General features: G+C 38.8%; 1 protein-coding gene across 3 annotated transcripts; it reads left to right on the forward strand.

Moving 5' to 3' along the window:
• The first annotated feature begins 1,696 nt into the window (after positions 1-1,696).
• CSDE1 (cold shock domain containing E1) lies at positions 1,697-18,376 on the forward strand. 3 transcript variants are annotated; one of them, XM_009480508.2, is made up of 19 exons: positions 1,697-1,813; positions 4,291-4,489; positions 5,236-5,345; positions 5,711-5,803; positions 6,333-6,430; positions 6,593-6,674; positions 7,031-7,159; positions 7,327-7,452; positions 8,314-8,526; positions 10,327-10,467; positions 10,556-10,714; positions 11,316-11,423; positions 12,278-12,453; positions 12,875-12,987; positions 13,688-13,807; positions 14,027-14,205; positions 15,236-15,399; positions 16,346-16,478; positions 17,078-18,376. In XM_009480508.2, the coding sequence occupies exons 2-19, from the start codon at positions 4,291-4,293 to the stop codon at positions 17,123-17,125; spliced, it is 2,391 nt and encodes a 796-aa protein (XP_009478783.1). In that variant the 5' UTR covers positions 1,697-1,813; the 3' UTR covers positions 17,126-18,376. The 3 variants fall into 3 exon arrangements, with proteins under 3 accessions (XP_009478783.1, XP_075578637.1, XP_075578636.1); XM_075722522.1 differs by lacking the exon at positions 1,697-1,813 and adding an exon at positions 2,082-2,266; XM_075722521.1 differs by lacking the exon at positions 1,697-1,813 and adding an exon at positions 3,260-3,659.
• The last annotated feature ends 191 nt before the right edge of the window (positions 18,377-18,567 follow it).

Here is an 18,567-nt window from a genome sequence, read left to right on the forward strand (position 1 = left end):
TGGTCTTAAAATTTATTTCAGTTTTAAGTTTTTCAGAGTGGTGACTAAAGGAAGGTCCTTCATCTGGAGGAGAGGCCATTGAAATAAAAACTTCTGTGAAAACTGGGCGATGAGTTTGCATACAGCGGTTGTGTGCTTTTGGGGTTTAGAGTTCTTATTTGTAGTAGCTGACTGCAGTCAGCATTTTCACTGCGATGAGAGTTAAATGTCTCATGTCTCTCTCTAAATGTAAACATCTCTGCATTCATGTTTCAGTCACTTAAATCGACTCTTTCAAGTTCACTAAAGGGAATTCAAAGCTCAATGTAAATTGTGAAATTCACTTCTCCACTACAGTGGAGAAATAGGCTTTGTCTGTTTTTTTGCTCATTTGGTGTGGGACTTGTGGAACGACTTGTGGAAGAGTTGTGCTCTGATGCTTCATACCTTTAGATTACTGCCTAACCAGTGAACTGCTGATTTATTCATAGAGTCATAGCTGTGTTGCTTCTTAGCAGCTTTTGTCCACAAAAATCTCCTCTGCTTTTTTACCATATGTACTGAATAAGCAACAAATTGAAATCAAAACTTGATTTTATTTCTTTTCAAAAAAAGCTTCTCTTTCTGTAAGGTTTCGGTTTTATGTTGTAGGTAGCAGTTTGTCTAAACCGCTTTTTCGTGAAAATGCAAAGTGGTACTGGAAAACTTCAGGAGAGAATTATTATCCAGTTACTGTTGCAGAGAGGCTTCTCCGTTATGTTATCTACACAAATATTATCTATATGTAATCAACATTTTGCAAACACTGTTTTAAGAAGTCCAGAGAATGGCTCTGCAATTCTTCTACATGCTCTGCCAGGGTGCATATAGTCTGTGTAGAACAGGCATACAGCATCTGTACATGTAATTGAGAAAATTGTTTATTTTTATACAAAGCTAAAAGTGTTTCAGGTATTGCTAGTCCTTGACTTACCTTTCGGAACAAAAATTATCAGGAAATTCTAATTCACGCACACCCCCCCATTGCTAGTTTGAAGGTCTATGCAAGTACTTATTAATTCAATTATGAGACGGCACCCATGTAAAGTTATTGATAGGAGGACTAAGACTTGCATTAAACGATGCTGCTATTCATCAAAATGAACTTGCTGTTTTAATTGTACAAATGGGACCTTTCCAGAAATGCTTAACTGTCTGAAGAGTTTAAAATTGAAAATACCATATCACTGGCTTGGAGGTAGAGTTTCTTGGAAAACAAAACTGAAAATGGGAATGCCAAATATATCTGTAAAAGAGTCTTTCCTAGCATGATAAAACCTGCAGTAGTAAGGTAGAGGAAATGCACCTGTTTGTAGGAACACCTAGGACTGATGTATAATTTCTTTTAAAGTGAGTCTTTTTCCTTTTTCCAGTATGAAGTGGAACAGAACAGAATTTACCACCTGAAACTGCTGCTTCAAGTTCAGATCAGGAAAAGAATATACCACATTGTAACAACAACTCAAGACCAAAGAAGAGGAAACTTACACTGAAGATACAAGGCTTGATCTGAAACAAGAAGTTTGTGCCTACTCAACAGCTTCAAAAGAGCACGTCCCAACGCTGCTAGTAGTCTTCGTTTTCTCCAGTGCTGTACTGAAACTGCCCAGGGCAGCAGCACTTGTATTCTCTACTAGCTTGATAGATCACGTTCTCTTGCTATCTTTCCCCCCCCGCCCCCCCCCGTCTTTCTCTCTGTGTCTCTCTCTCTCTGTCTTCATCCTTAGAAACTTGTGCTGAAACAGAAGAATCGGCTAATACTACTGAAAGTGCAATATTTTAATATCACTGCGAGGTTGGTGTATGTGTTACATAAAGATTTACATATCTTTTTAAACTTACAGGAAACAAGGTGTCAACAGAGGGGGGTGGTTTTTGTTAGGGTTTTTTTAGCAGTTCTTTGCTGTTATGTTGGTTTAGTAGTAGTATGACAAATTAATAGTACCTGCAGTATGGTTCTGTTTAACAATACTTATAATCCTAGAGAACTGGTTATTAATGTTCTCTCTTCTAGTAACGGTAGTGTTGTGGTTCCAATCCCTTTGGTTGGTGTCCGTCCCCCCCCCCCCCCCAACAACCTCTGTTTAGTAATCTTTAAATCTTAACCGCACAGATTTTTTTGTTCCTCTGAGTACTTGTAGTGGTGGGGTTCATAGTTCTTGTAAACTGCCGGGTCAGCTGTGCTAAAAGTCAGCTGTTGGGAGTGAACTGTTGGCAGTGGACAGCACAGTCAGGTCGTCGTGGTCTGGTATATAACCATTATATTGTAGGTCCAAGCAAGTCTTGTTTATACGTTAATAGGCTGTAGCCTATTACTAGAAGTTTCTTAAAGTTCTGCTACAGTACTCCTGGTGATATGTATAAATGGATGTTGTGTTTGATTTCTGTTACACTCTGTTATTATGTTTGAACAGGTGTAGGAATATGACAGGCATCTGGAAAGAGTGCCAATATTATCATGCATCTTTCTACAGCAAATTTTAGTGCCACTCTGAGGAATGTATCTTTGTTTGAACTTAAGTTGGCAGGCTTTAGATGACTGATGAGTTCTTTGTGCTATACTGCTAATACTCCTTTAAACTCAAACTGTTCAAATGTTATCATGCAGTGGTAGTCTTTGAGCCAGAGATTACAGCAGTGTGGTTTTCTAAACCTAAGATAGGCTATTCTGAACTTGATTTTTAGGTCAATTTTTGCCATTTTCTGTATCTGATGTACCTTTAGTAGTAGTCTTGTTACTTAATGTCTGTGGTAGAGGTGTATGTGTGTTTATGTTTACGTACTTGCCTTGTATCAGAGATGTGAAGTGGCCATTTTGTAAATGACTCGCAAAAAACATTTGTCACACTGATTTGAGCTTTCAGAATGGGTTAATGGTCTTGCCTATTATTATCCTGGGAAAAGGTATAGTAGTACATAATTTTCTTTTCCCCCAGCCACCCTACTTGTAGGACCAATTTACTTTTGAAAAGTATTTCAAGCTCTAGGATGGCTTAAAATCACACACTTCAGCTGTTGCCTTCCCACAGAGGCATCTTCTTGTGTATGGAAAGTCCTAGGGGTTGCCTTCCTCAAAAGATATGGGTTCATATATTGGAGTGATGCTCTTTGATCACTTTTAAACTGATTTTCCAAACAGCATAGTAAGACATGCTGTAACTATACCTTTTAATACATTAAGTAACTTGATATCTGTATTAGATTCAGAAGCATGACCATTTTACAAGTTGTTCAGATGTCTTTTATCTCCACTAAACATATTGCTGACTAATTTTGAATCTCTTCTGCTTGATGCAACAAGAAAGCAGAGAACAGATACAGTCTCATTCAATTTCCAAAATGAATAGTCTGGAAACTGCAGTAAATAGAACTCCCAATACTGTATTTTAAGATGCATGTTGACTGTTTGGGGAGGGTTGCTTCAGTAGTCTTTCTTGAATTCAAGTGTTTGGTGAGGTGTAATACATTTCAACTGATTTAATTGCGAACCTGTAAATGGAAATAGCTTGCTTTAAAAGTGAGACTTGCACATCAAAAAGCCAGTGAATGACTAAAGGGACTTGTGAGTGTTTCAAGATTGAGTCCGTGCCTTGAAAATAAGACACCCCCCCCCCCCCAAAAAAAAAAAAGTTTTAATGGATGTAAGTTAATTTACAGTTCGTTACAGCTTTAGCTTTTTCAGTTTAATGCTCTTTTCCCATTTTCTAAGTCTCTCTAGCACTTGAGCTCCTATGCCACAGAAAAGTTAGTTTAATTCTGGGTATTAATTCTGTAACTGTGCAAAAATGTTTAAATACTTAACGCCATTTTTTTAGTATGAAAGACTGAATAGACAAACTGGGAACAAAACTTTGCAGGGATGTGAATGTTGGTTCATAACTGTTGCATTTTCCTAACTACCTGTTTAATTTGGAAGAGCAGATACTTTAGATATTTTCAGGCTCTAATGTGAAATAGTGAATGTGGGAGCACTTTGAGGTGTAATACTTAAAGTTGAAAGTTTGTTTTGGTCTAAGCAAACTATTTCGGTGTTGTATTTCTGGCCTATTTTATAAATATGTTGCCTCTCTAAATTTTAAGTATTATTGGTTTACAACAGCTTGACTGTTTTGATGTTCTTAGTCTTATTTTAAAAATGGTTAGAATTTGCTTGTTACAATAATTTCCACAAGCTCTTTGTGTTTGATATGGGGGTATGGGGAAAGGAAGCTTATTTTAAGCAGAGTGTTTTTTGTGGTCGTCCCCCCCCCCCCCCCGCTTTCTTTTGAACAGATGAGCTTTGATCCAAACCTGCTCCACAACAATGGACACAACGGGTACCCCAATGGTACTTCGGCAGCACTGCGTGAGACTGGGGTTATAGAAAAACTGCTGACCTCTTATGGATTCATTCAGTGTTCAGAACGGCAAGCTAGACTGTTCTTCCACTGTTCACAGTATAATGGCAACTTACAGGAGCTCAAAGTAGGAGGTAATTAGGCGACTTTCAGAGTTACTTGACTGAGTGAAGACCAGTGTCTTTCACTTGCTATAGAAAATGCTTTTATCTTGTGGCATGAACAGGTGCATGCTGTTGCTTCTGATGGGCTAAAGAGATAATTGAATTGATAATCTACCACTCCTGATGAGAGACCTTTACAGCACTTAAGCTTTGTGCAGCTTGTATTAATATGATTGTGGCCGTTCTGAAAAAGGTGTGGTGTTAGGTCAAACTTGTATAACTGAGATGGAAGCAAGTGCTTAGACTGTGAAAGAATATACCTCACATACTCAGTATTTTTTTTTTTTTTTAAATTAATTTGAAGATGGCCAGTTGATTTTTCAGAATCGGGAGGCTGCTACTTCATGCTACTAATTAATGTGGCAGTGAAGTTTCTAAACTGCTTGATGGCGTATGTTATGTTGTCTGAACTTCAGTGTGAAGTCTACTGTATAGTGAACAGGGCAGGGGGAGGGAATTGTTGAAGGGCAAGCTATGACAACAGAATAGTTCATTAGCAACAGGAGTGAATAAGCAGAATAACCAGAGAAATACTTGCAAATAGAGTGTCCTTCCTTTGTAACAAAAGCACTGGAGTTTTACTTTATTGTGTTTGGCTACAAGCAGTGAATTATCAAATGTAACCACTTAGTGATTTAAGCAAACAAACCAACCAAAAAAAAAAAAAACCCAAGCAAAACTCTGTGACACCATTATCATGTTTGATTGTCTTGTAGACGATGTTGAGTTTGAAGTGTCTTCTGATCGCCGAACTGGAAAACCCATTGCTATTAAATTGGTGAAGATAAAACCAGAAATATTACCTGAAGAACGAATAAATGGACAAGTTAGTGCCTGTTTTCTATACATGCATAATTTCCATCATTTACTCCAGTACAGAAGGCTAGATTCACTTAGCATGCATATTAACTACATACAGTATTCAGGTACACTGAAATATAGTGTGGTGTTCTGGTACAAATTCAGAGGTTCAGTTTGAGCTCTTACTTAGCTCCAAACGGTTTTTAGAGTCAATAGGTGTTCTGTAAGATTGAAACTTTGCAGCGTGGCATTCCCTGTTGAGTGACACTAGAAGTGTGTCCCTGAGTGTATAGTAGAGGATACTGAGGTTCATTTTGTATTCAACAATGATGCTCCTGAAATGACTAGCAATGGAAATTTTTTTTTTTTTTTTTTTTTTTTGACTGGTAGGTTGTGTGTGCTGTTCCTCACAATTTAGAGAGTAAATCTCCAGCTGCACCGGGTCAGAGTCCAACAGGGAGTGTATGCTACGAACGTAACGGGGTAAAGCTTATGTATTTTACTTGAACTCTTCACTGGTCCATCACTATGGTCTATGAGCAAAAAAAATTTATACCGCTGAATGTAGACAATTGACACTGCTAAGAACTGTAGTTCTTGGCCAAAAAAAGTATGCTTTGGTAATTACTACATACAGAAATGTTAATTTGACAGCTTGCTTGCTTATATCTATGGACAACTTTATATAGAGCCAAATAGTCGTTTTTCTCTTTTAAAACTTAATGAAGCTGGGTTATGTAATGTTCATGTATCCTTACCTTGAACTTTTAGAAATTGACATTTAAAGATAGCCATGTACAAACTTTTCAACTTAAGTTGCTTGTTACAGACTCATCAAAACAGCATGACTAGAAAAAAGAATGTTTTTGCATGCCATGTTTGACCACTTCTGATTTTCTCCCTAAATTAATTTCTTTAATAGCAGATACTGTTATTAAACAAAACTGTGTTAATCTTTCTTTGAAACAACTATTCTGCAAATAGGCTAATATTAGTCAATATTAATTTACAGGAAGTCTTTTACCTGACCTATACCCCAGAGGATGTTGAAGGAAATGTACAGCTGGAAACAGGAGATAAAATAAACTTTGTAATTGATACAAATAAACAGTAAGTTGGTATTTTATTTTTCTGACTTCATACTTTGTTTTAGTAGTCAGGCAGCAATTCATGCCTGTTCCAGGAACTGAAATGACATTATGAAATATAATCTTAATTTTTGCTCCAGTTTTGAGTTGTTTCAGGCTTGCTGTTTCCGTTTTTTCCCTCTAGTACTGGTGCTGTAAGTGCTCGTAACATTATGCTGTTAAAAAAGAAACAAGCCCGCTGTCAAGGAGTAGTCTGTGCCATGAAAGTAAGTGATGCTTTAGCTTTGAAATTTCATTTGTAAAAGAAACGCTGTTCTGAAAAGTGGTGTTATAAGTACTATATATAGGGTATTAAGAGCTATTAACAGTTTGGAGCTGTGGGTGCAGACTGGGTGAAACTGTTTAAACAGCTAATCTCTGATACTAATACTCTTCTTAACAAAGGAGGTCCTATTTATTTCCGTTTATATATTTCTTGTGGTAGTCTGTTAGCTGTGTGCACTCTTAAGTCTGCTATACTGGTATGTCATAGTTTTTCACTCTGTTTGATAGAACCTTTAAAATTTTGTCTTGGTATGTTAAGAGAATAGGCAATTTATTAAACACTTTGTTCTGTTCTCAGGAAGCCTTTGGATTTATTGAGAGGGGTGATGTCGTGAAGGAGATATTCTTTCACTATAGTGAATTCAAAGGTGACCTAGAAGCCTTACAGCCTGGTGATGATGTGGAGTTTACAATCAAAGACAGAAATGTAAGACGAAATCCAGTAAAAACTGAAGACAAGATCCTAGGGCATACTGGACAGATGTCTGTTTTCTCAAATTCACTTGTAAAAAGAAGGGGGGGAAGGGAGGCTCATTGGGAAATGTCTGTTACCTTACCTCTTCTATGGGTATTTGACTGATTTTGTGCTTTTAGGGTAAAGAAGTTGCAACAGATGTTAGACTGCTGCCTCAAGGAACTGTCATTTTTGAAGATATCAGCATTGAACATTTTGAAGGAACTGTAACCAAAGTAATTCCAAAAGTACCCAGCAAAAACCAGGTGCATTTCAGTATTTACTTAAGTTTATGTGAAATATTGTATTGAATTCCAGTCAAATAGTAAAAATGTTCCCCTTTCCCTATAACGGTCTGCTGCATAAGCATTGCATCAGAGTAAAGGAGTAAGGTTGTACTTAGCCTGTAACAGCCATTGATAGCAGTCACAGTATGCAATTTTTCTAAAGGTTATAAAGAGTAAGAATTAGGGTAGTGGTACATTGGGGAGCATGTGTTTTCTTTAATGTTTCAAATAGTTCCCATTGAGTTTTGTGGGTTTAGGATGTATCTTTAAGGCAAAAGCATAGGGAAAAGGGAAGAAAATATTTGCTGGAATAAGCCTGATCTATGGATCCCTGTGAGCATTAACAATTAATGAGGTTTGTGACAGAGGGATAACTTGACTTTTAATGTTTGATTTTGAGAAAAGAGTGTACATGAGCACTCCGCTTAAGGTTTTAGGTGAGTCTGCGCTGTTGCTGTGGGAAAGGTTGAGGTGGGGTTTTTTTGTGAGTTTTTGAACACTTAATAAGAAAGACACTGCCTTTTAGAAGTGTTCTAAGTATGGTTATGAATTTAATTCTTGAAATAGTCTTAATTTCTTTGGCAATACATACTTGCTGCTTAAGAAAAAAAAAAACACAACGAAACAAAACCCAACAACAACAAAAAGTACCTTGCATTTGGCTATAGACAGTAAATTACAAATTGGGAGTGGTAGAAATGAAGCATAGTGGTCCAAGTCCAGCAGGCATTTGGTGTCATCCATACTTCTGTTAGCATTAGTATTTCTGCCAACTGTTCTGTCTGCAGTTATGCTGAGTCTTGCAGGTGAACTTTTTCTGTTGGTTTTTCTGTCTGCTAGAGTGATCCATTACCTGGCCGCATCAAAGTTGACTTCGTGATTCCTAAAGAACTTCCATTTGGAGACAAAGATACAAAATCCAAGGTGACCTTGCTGGAAAGTGACCACGTTCGATTCAATATTTCAACAGACAGACGTGACAAACTGGAACGAGCCACCAATATTGAGGTTCTCCCCAATACTTTCCAGTTTACTAATGAAACTAGGGAAATGGCAAGTATCTATCTTTAAAAGTTTTAACTCTTGAGGGGAAATGAAAGTAAAACGTGGGTGTTTTGTCTTAAACAATAACTTAATGTAAAAATCACTGGTGTGTTCCGTTGCCTTTTATGAAATCCAATCCTCAGATCTACACTTCGAATAAAGTGCTTAAATGGTATAGAATTCAGAATTAATGCTGTGCGTCTTTCCTTTAAAAGAATAAAAAGTTAACTACTGAGTAAATGAAATCATATTAGAAAATTAGACCTTAATTGGCCCTCTTGAATTGGATTGCTGGCTGGTTATAGCAGATGGAAGTTAATGCAGTCTTGAACTATTAGTTTAAAAATTCACGTGCTTGAGTCTATAAATAGGTAACTACTCATGTTTCTTAGGAAAACTGGAAGAACCTGGGGTACTCTGGTTCAGGTAGTGAAAAGTCTTACGTTTCAGAGCAGGTACTGTGTGCTGCTTTTGGATTTCATGTTCTTTGGCCAATCTGTCTCTGTCTGAGGGTCCAGGAGAAGGATAGTGAAGACCTGCGTTCTGTCACATACAAAAAACTCTTTGTGGATTACAGGGACTAAGATGGATGTGGTAATCAGCATTAAAGAATATCTTTCATTCCTCTAATTTGGAATGTTGGTTCTGTTCCAACTAGACTGTAAGTTTGCCTTCCTTTTCAATTGGAGTCCAATTACAGTGCTATCGCATTGGTATGCTGTGAATTAGGGACCCTTTGCGTTAAGAAAACCACTGAACTTTGACCTCAGCCTCTCGGTTTTTGGCATTCTATCCTATAGACTTCTTATACTCTGGCTAGATATGTTTGCCCGCCTGAATTGAGCTGTCATTGAGGTGACAAGTATTGGCGGCTTCTGGAAAGGTTAGATGATTTTTCTGAGCTTGTGAAAGCTATATAAGAGAAGAATGTTCCTACACGTGGAAAGTATCTTTGCATTGTCATTCATATCCTGTAAGCCTTCCCTGAGACTTGCTAAAGGCTCTGTAGTAACTGGGTTGAACTGAGTATGTTCATGAATTCTGTCTTGCTCAATACCTCTGGTGTGATCTGGTACTAGTTCTTCCCAACTTGAGTAATGAACTCTTTCAGCAACTTTATGGAGTTGGGGTTTTTTTTGTTTTTGTTTTTTTTTAAACAGAGGTCAGGGTGAGAAATGACAGTTGATGGGGCACAGTATATTCTGTTTATCATTCAGCATTCCATTTCTAGTGGTCATCAGGGAGGCCACTAAAATATGTAACACGCTTACCATAATATACACCTGTGGATATGATAATCTTACAAACTTTGTAAGAAAGCTTTTTAATTTCTTCATTTGTGTCTGGAAATCTGATGGGTTTTCTCTTAAACTTCCCTCCGACCACTGGTTGTATTTCGTGTTTATACAGGTTCTTGTATGTTTTGTGTGTATTTATGTATGTATTACATACTTGTATAGGTGATGCATGTATTTGTAGAGTTACCCCCTTGAAGATTGTGTTCTCTGCATAGTAGTAATGTCAGGTTCTTAAACTGTAGTCCTTGTTGGTAGTGGCTTAAATTAATCTTTTCCACTTCATAAGAAATTGAGAAACTAGGTAAGTATGATCTGTTTGCATTTCAGGTTGACCATAGCCATTAGCGCTACAGTTCGCAAGGAAGCATATTGTATAAACAAAGAAGTGTTTTCATAGGGTTCAGGCGTTGTGTTTGGATTATTACATACTCCACAAACAGATATGGAGTACCTGCAGACAAATGTCGCATACTAGTAGTAAAACTGTAATTGTCCATTTGACTGTTCCTAGGGTGTGATTGCAGCAATGAGAGATGGCTTTGGCTTCATTAAATGTGTGGACCGGGATGCTCGCATGTTCTTTCACTTCAGTGAAATTATGGATGGAAATCAACTCCATATTTCTGATGAAGTAGAGTTCACTGTCGTTCCTGTAAGTGAGATTTATACTTTTCTTTAATAACTAAGATTTCATAAATTATGTGCAGTCTGTGTAAAATCTGATCAATCTTGTTTTTCAGGATATGTTGTCTGCCCAAAGAAATCATGCTATAAGGATTAAAAAACTTCCAAAGGGCACGGTTTCTTTCCACACCCAATCAGATCACCGTTTTGTGGGCACTATAGACAAAGAAGCCACTCCAGCCAAAGCCACTAGCCCAAATAAAGGCAAAGAGAAGGTAATGCTGTTCTTATACTTGTGAAGTACCTGTTCTGTGTTCCTGGCTTTGGAGACTGAGGTTGCTTCCTTAAAATCTGTAATTCAACTTTTTGAAGCACTGTTTATCATGTATAAATGTGAACTACGTTGAATAGCTAATGACAGCAGTCAGTGAAAACTAACTTCTGTGAAAAAAGATAATAAAAGCAGCTTTAATGATCATGTTGCTGAGGATGATTACCAAGAACTTGATGGGAAGTTTCTTTCTACCTCCTGCTACGTAAGATGCTAGATAGAATTGGTTAAAATTAAGTTTCTAGGGCTAGAGGAGATCCTCTATTGTTTTGTCATGCTGTTTTAAACAATGCCAGAATAATGAAACTTCCAGTAAATACTTAACTGGAAATGGTGTTAATACTTTCTTTCCTTTAAAAATATTGCCTAATATCATTTAAAGCTTCTTACTCGGAGTTGATTGCTTTGTTGTGTTTTTCACCAGTTACTTAGCAGTTACTGTAAAACCACTGTGGCTCATATGAGCAGTGCTTGAACTATACACAGTAAACTTGTTTGCTTATGAATAAGATACTGATGGCTGAATTCTGATGTTTTGTTTTTAGGAAGCTGAGGATGGAATAATTGTTTATGATGACTGTGGAGTAAAACTGACCATTCCTTACCAGGCCAAGGATGTGGAAGGATCTGCTAATCCCCAGATAGGAGATAAGGCAATATAACTAAGTTTACTGTTGGGAGATATTTTTCTGTGCATTGTGAAATGTGAGCTTCTCTTTGCCTTGTTACTGTGTTTGTCCTCCCTCTCAGAACAAATGAAGGACATCTGCATAATGCCACCCATTTCTTTTTTTCTGTCCTAAGTTTGAGTGGCTTAATCTTCTCTATAACTAAGAAAAATATCCTAAAACGTGGTGATACATATATGAAAAAAGTGTCTTAGTATGTAAATGATGCTTTTTAAACAAAGAATTCTTATAATTAAGATAGTGGACTCCACTTGTGAATAATCAAGAGGAAATTAGCATGAAGACTTAGGGATGAATGTTGAAGAGGGAGAACATAACCTTATGAGCAAATTAGCCTGAGAGACAATGGAAAGGGTGGAAGAGCAGCCTAAAAACTGTCAGTGCTCAGGAGCCATGCTAGGAAGGCACTGATTACTGTTTTTAAAAATCTGAAACAAGTGAGCAAAAGCTAGGCACATGCTCGCTGTGGGTCACTGGTGATAAGTGTAGTGAAAGGAGGCAAATCACATAAACAGAAAGATTCTCATCTTTAACGGATAAAAAGAAGCTGACTGCTGGAGGCTGGCTTGCCTTGCAGATGTCACTGGTGTGACTGCTACTCTGGAATGTTGTAGATGTCAATGACTGACAGATGCTTCAGGGAGAGCAGTGGATAGAAAACTATTTTCCTGGAGAGCCTAGATATTGATTAGAACTACACAGCTTTGAAATTAGTTTTTTCCTTTGAGCATTTTTTCCTTTGGTGGTGGTCATGGTTTTGGTGGTCGTGGTTTGTTCGGTTTTTTTCTATCTAGTACTGATACGCTCCTCTTCAACAGGTTGAGTTCAGTGTTTGTGAAGTAAAGAGAACGGGTCTGCAAACAGCCGTTTCTGTCAGAATGCTAGGGCGCAATTACAGCTCTAAGAGGCTTTTGGGATATGTTGCAGCCCTGAAAGATAACTTTGGATTTATTGAAACAGCCAATCATGATAAGGAGATCTTTTTCCACTACAGGTGAATGGCAATTTTATTACTTGTTTGTTTCTGTGGGTGGGTTTTTTGTTTGGGGGGGGGGGGGGGGGGGGGGGGGGGGGGGGGGGGCGGGCGGCAGAGTTTCGTAGGGTTGACTGTTAAACCCATTTGGACTTCACATGCATATATGTATGCTTAGGTGTGTCGGGTTCCATTTATCATCTCTGCTGGACTGGTTCAGGCTTTTCTGTTAGTCAGCAATCTTGGTGTTCTATGCCTCTGAATCCCAGGCCAAGAAACACAGTTGTATTGTATATTTGAAATGCTTCACTTTCTTGAAAGAGGATTTCTTGAAAACGGGAGGTGCTGGGCTATGGTTTCTGATCAACTTAAGTAAATTTTGGGTGAGCAACACTGTTGTCATGTAACTAAAGGAAAATTGTACATAATTCTGTTCCTGTAGTGAATACTGTGGTGATATTGATAGCCTGGAACTTGGAGACACTGTTGAGTACAGCTTGTCAAAAGGCAAAGGAAACAAAGTTAGTGCAGAAAAGGTGAACAAAACACATGCAGGTAAGCCTGTACCTGGTATTTTCTGCTTACAAGGCTCTTGGCAGGTGCTGATGGATAAAGTTTGTAAACAATCTATTTACAGTTGGAGCTTAGACCAAGAGGACGATGCTTAATGTGGTGGTCATTGGTTTCCTGAAAGCTGTTGCCTGTGTTTCCAGAGAACAGACAAGTGCAGACCAACAGTTCTATAGACAGTAGCAATTCTTCGAACCTTTACCGTACTCTGTCCTCTTCGATTGGAGGGTTATAAGGAGAGACCTAGTGGCAGAACTAGTCAAATTAGTAATTGCACTGGTTGTGCTGTACCTCACAGAAGGAAAATTGCAGGACTGCAGTTGGGGGTATTAAGGACTTGGGGGCAAAAAATGCATACTTTAAGGTGAGCAGGGAATGGGAATGCAGCGGAAGAGAAGTAAAATGCTTAGATTTGCTTTTCAAGTTTGATGGCCTCTAGTTTCATGAGAAACTGATATTTTGCTACTTCTGTGTTTGAACTGTCAGTGTCGCCTGATTAGAAAAGCGATCATTGCTTATTGCTGTGTTAAAGCTGTTCCAGTTTTACTGGGTGGTAGAGTGCACAGCCTTAGGTGTCTTGCAGTGCAAACTATTGGCTCCTGGTCAATCTGAATCACTTACTAATTCTTTTTAAAATAAAGTATGACTAGAACATCCTGTTCTTGCACTGTCTGTTTCTTTTCAGTGAATGGTATCACTGAAGAAGCTGATCCAACTGTTTACTCTGGTAAAGTAATTCGTCCTTTAAGGAGTGTAGATCCCACACAAACTGAATACCAGGGCATGATTGAAGTCATGGAGGATGGTAAGATTTGTTGCTTTTAAATTGTAAGTGTTCCTTGCACAAACGCACAAGAAGTGTAGAAGTTTAATAAACTGTAAATAGAGGTGTTGAGAATTATATTCACACTACAGGCTATATTCATACTACTAGTATAATTTTTAATATTGGAAATAAATTCTGAATGCCTTCAGGTAGGAAAGGACACATCTCGATTCTGTCTCGTATTTTTTCCTCCTCTAGGTGAGATGAAAGGAGAGGTCTATCCGTTTGGAATTGTTGGAATGGCAAACAAAGGTGACTGTCTGCAAAAGGGAGAGACAGTAAAGTTTCAGCTCTGTGTTCTTGGTCAAAATGGGCAGACAATGGCTGTTAACATCACACCGTTCCGCAGAGCCACAGTGGAATGTGTGAAAGATCAGGTGAGTGACCGCTGCTATGAAGACAAGATGCATGTTAATAGGAAATAACTGCTTGACTTGGCATAGAGCAGATGAGAACCCACTTCAGCACTTGAATCCCAGAAGCTTGTTGTGCACAAATGGATTGATTTGTACCGTGGTTCTAGGGAAGCAGGTATGTGTAACCCAAGCACTGGTTTATGCAAGCCTGTGTAATGTGACTTTAGTAAAGGTGAACTCAGTACTTGGTTTGGTGCTAATACATTGGTACTACTGGGCAACAGTTCCTGCTGTGGTTGATTCTGAAGACCTGTTTTTGAGATGTCCCAGAAATTGGTCTAACTAGTTTCTGCTGAACAGGGCATTAAAAGAAAGTGTTTAAAAAGAAACAAAACTGCGCATACTTTGCATCTAGAAGAAGCTTCTTCGTGTGTTAAGCAGTCAATGATTACAGTCCACCTGAAACGCAAAGGCTGATCATTGCCCTAGTTAGTTGTGTCTCAGAATGATTAGAAAATTGAGTGCTGTGAATGCTTTCTGTTTTTATAGTTATTCTGCAGCACTAAGCTTTAGTCATGTATGGAGAGGCTAGATGACTCTTGCTTGTTTATACATGAGTGGAATGTTAAATGGAAGTAACTGACTTCTTATACCAGTGACAGACCAAAAAATGGAGTGGTTTCTACTGTGTAATTCTTAAGGTGGAGTCTTAGAAATGTAGCGGTACTCTTCTCAGTTTAATACAACTGCAGGACTTTGGCAGTTTTCAGAACTTGTTCTATAGACTTTGGGGTTTAATTGTGACTTTACAAACCAAAGAAGAATGCCTAGACTTCCAGAACTATTGCTTCCAGACAGAATGTTCTTTCTGTTCAGTGTAGAATTTGCATTTCCACTTCCATTAGGCACGTCAGAGTTTGCTTGGTGGTTTTTTTGGGTTGGGTTTTTTTTTTTCCCCCCCTAGAAGTAGTTAAACTGCAATAATGAGTAAGTCTTTGCATCTGTTTGGATCAAGAGGAAAGAAATAACCTTGTGATGTGTTCATTTTCAGTTTGGTTTCATTAACTATGAAGTGGGTGACAGCAAAAAGCTCTTCTTCCACGTCAAAGAAGTTCAGGATGGTGTGGAGCTACAGGCTGGGGATGAAGTGGAGTTCTCAGTAATCCTGAACCAGCGCACAGGAAAATGCAGTGCCTGTAATGTGTGGCGTGTCTGGTGAGAATTTAGAATTGAAGTGATTTAATCTGGCATGCTGTCTACATCACAGTAGAGGAGTGCACACTGCTTCTAAACTAAGCTAGCTGTTCATGGAATGGGAGCTCTGAATTTCAGCTGGCTTCAGCGAGACCCTCTCACCTGAGAACTGCCAGCACTTGCATGGTGTCCAGTACAGTGCAGCAGCAGAACTCTCAGCTTTTCTTAATTACAGATAGCTTGTTCTTCTTCTAATTTATTCTTAAGAAGCTCCCCCTCCCATAGCAGGAACTTCGGTGCAGCCTTCCAAGTAGAAATTAACGAATAATAAGAAAACTGATGGTATAACTATGTAGTTGCTGGGCTCTCTGGCCAGCATAGTACATAGTGCTTCCACCTGTTTCCTGAAAAGCAACTTTCTTTTTTAAATAGAACACCAGTGGTGTTAGGCACTCTTCTTTTTGGCATGTCATTTCTTAAGCGCGATGGGTATTTTTTTTGCTTTTGAGCTTCTTACACATTTTGAAGAAAACCGCACAATTTGGATGTTGCTTAAGCTTGAGATGGCTTCCTGTTGCTGTAGAAGTGCTAATGTTTAATTTTTTCTCTCAAAATTCTGTTCTCATCATCTTCAGAGATGTTAATGCTGTGCCATTACATACTGGCATCTCGCAAGCCTTTTATTGTTCCAGTTAAAGGGAACAGAAATGTCAGAAATGAGAGTAAATGCAACACCTCTACTCACTAGAGAATACCCTTCAGAGAATACTGTTTTGAGCTACTGCTATTTCAGAGTCCTGTGTTTAAAGTAATGGGTTTGAGGCAGACATACATGGTGTAATCCAGAAGGTCCACTTTCATGAGACAGATTATGCTAATGGCTTAATGGGGAACATGACTGTAAATTAGGAAGCTTACACCATCTCTGGGAAGTCATCAGTGCTTTGTATGGTTGACTCCGTTACAGTGAAGGCGCTAAGGCTGTTGCTGCTCCACGTCCTGATAGACTTGTTAATCGTTTAAAGAGCATTAATCTGGATGATGCCAATGCTCCTCGTCTAACAGTTCTTCGTCAGCCTAGGGGACCGGATAACTCAAAGGTACGTAAGATAAAAGGCTAGGTTGCAGAATAACTGCAGTTTGTGTTTTAACTTGGATAAAATAACATTGCTTCCTCTGTTGGAAGCCTAAGCTGTTTGAAACGGGGTGTCCGCTTTCATTCCGTACCGAACTAGTCACCTGCCACAGCAGGTGAGATAATCTCACACATTAGATTATTTTTGTGCAAAGTCAGGGCGCTATACCCTGTGTCGGTAACGTATGCTGTGGTTTCAGAAGAGCACACGGTATAGAAGCAACCAATTGCTTGTTGTGTTCTAGCCCATAATGTCCATCTTGGTTTGTTTTTTCTTTTATAAACCTCCTGCTCTCCTTCTCAGAGATAGTTTAGATAGCCATCTAAACTTGGCTTTCACATAAGGTTCTGACACCACATGATAAGCAGAAGGAGTAAAGCGTCTGGAATCTGTGAAGTGTCTAGGACTACAAAGAGCAACCCACAGAACCTGTTGTGTTACTGTCTTTCTGAAGACAGCTGTGGCTAACTAGAAATGTGCTAATGCTGTACTTGGTCGGAACAGAACAGGTTTGCTTTAAAGCATGATGCTGGAGCTAAAAGTTTGTTTTGTTTTCCTTGCAGGGATTTGGTGCAGAGAGAAAGATCCGTCAAGCTGGTGTTATAGACTGATCCACAAAACCTATAGCTGATGTACAACTGAGTGGTGGGGGCTGGTGAAGGGTACTGAATATCTCCCTATTCATCCCTTCCTCCAAATTCTATGAAGCTATTACACCAGTTTTAACACCTTCTCATGTTATGTTTAAAATAAATTTATGAAACCATTTTAAAATTATGCACAGTTGCATTCTGGAGAACTTAAGGTGGCGCCTTATAGTATCACATTTTAGAAGCTTGTTTTGAATGGTGCATTTAACGCAACTGGTAACTGCAAATCTACATTGCCTACGTGAGTAAACATTATAGACAGCTCTACTCTGGTAGACCTTACGGAATTCTGCACTACAACTATCTATGCTTTACTTTGTTTTGGCCAAGGTATTACTATGCCTTAGTGCTCAATTGCATTATGTCTTTCCTTCCAAGTGGAAGTGGAAGGCTCACTTCAGCTCACTCTGCTCAAGTTCTGAGGACCATAGGAGGGTGGAATAAGTTCAACTTTATATAAAATCTGTGTGAACATTCAGATAACTTAAGTTGATGGCCAAATGTTAACAATGTTTTCATATTTCATTTAACTTGAGTCCTTTAGGCAGCGAAGTTGTTAGAGCTCAATGAAAGTCTCTTTCCAGGGTAGACTTATTTTTGTAGCGTTCTGAAACACATGCAGTGCAGAATTTCATAAGGCTGAGGTGTGCCATCAGTGTGGTAATTTAAGTATATTTAAAACAATGCACAAATCTGCTGCTGCTTAGAACACTGCAGCTTTAAACCCAGTTTCTTTTACTGATTTAAATTTAAAAAGAAAGAAGTTGTGCCTGAAGTGAATCCTTTTTTTTTTTTTTTCTTTTTTGCAGCCGGCACCCAGTGTACTGTAAAAGAATAAATACTTAGGCTTTCCATAGCTGTATTGAGACTTTCATCAAGGTGAAATAGTTGATGTCTGTGTGCTTTTTTTTTCCCCACTTCTCCCCTACCCCCCTCCCTCCATTTCCCCAGTCACGCTTTATCAAGCAAGAAAACTGAATGATTGGTCTAAGTATTACTTTAACCAAAAAGATGAGGAGTTACTTTCTTTGAATAGAGGGCAGTACTGTGGTTTTTTTTTTGTTTGGGTTTTTTTTTTTTTTTTCATGTTACCTCTATTCACAATTTAGGGTTTTCTTCTCTGGGAGATGCATTATCTTTGTAAAACAAACATTGCTTTCTCCAATTTTTTCTGTTAATGCCGAAGAATGGAAATAGAATAAAGTTTTACTGATTTTGAAAAAAGCCTCTCCTTGCCCGTGTCTTGCTTCGCGGGGGCGCCGCGCTCCGCCGGCGTCACGTGCCCGGAAGCGGCGGGGGCGCATGAGCGCTTCCGGCGGCGGCTGATGACGCCGTGCCGGGGCCGGAAGCCGGAAGGCGCGGGGAGGGTGTTCCGCGTTCGCGGGAGCGGCGGGCGGCGGCCG

Source organism: Pelecanus crispus, chromosome 17, assembly GCF_030463565.1.
Source record: "Pelecanus crispus isolate bPelCri1 chromosome 17, bPelCri1.pri, whole genome shotgun sequence".
Taxonomy (NCBI): Eukaryota; Metazoa; Chordata; class Aves; order Pelecaniformes; family Pelecanidae; genus Pelecanus; species Pelecanus crispus.

What these genes read in the sequence shown, in the direction of transcription:
- CSDE1 (XM_075722521.1), top strand. An exon ending in GTAATTGATACAAATAAACA is followed by an intron (nt 6,431 to 6,592) that starts GTAAGTTGGTAT and finishes TTTTCCCTCTAG; the next exon opens with TACTGGTGCTGTAAGTGCTC. An exon ending in TTACAATCAAAGACAGAAAT is followed by an intron (nt 7,160 to 7,326) that starts GTAAGACGAAAT and finishes TTGTGCTTTTAG; the next exon opens with GGTAAAGAAGTTGCAACAGA.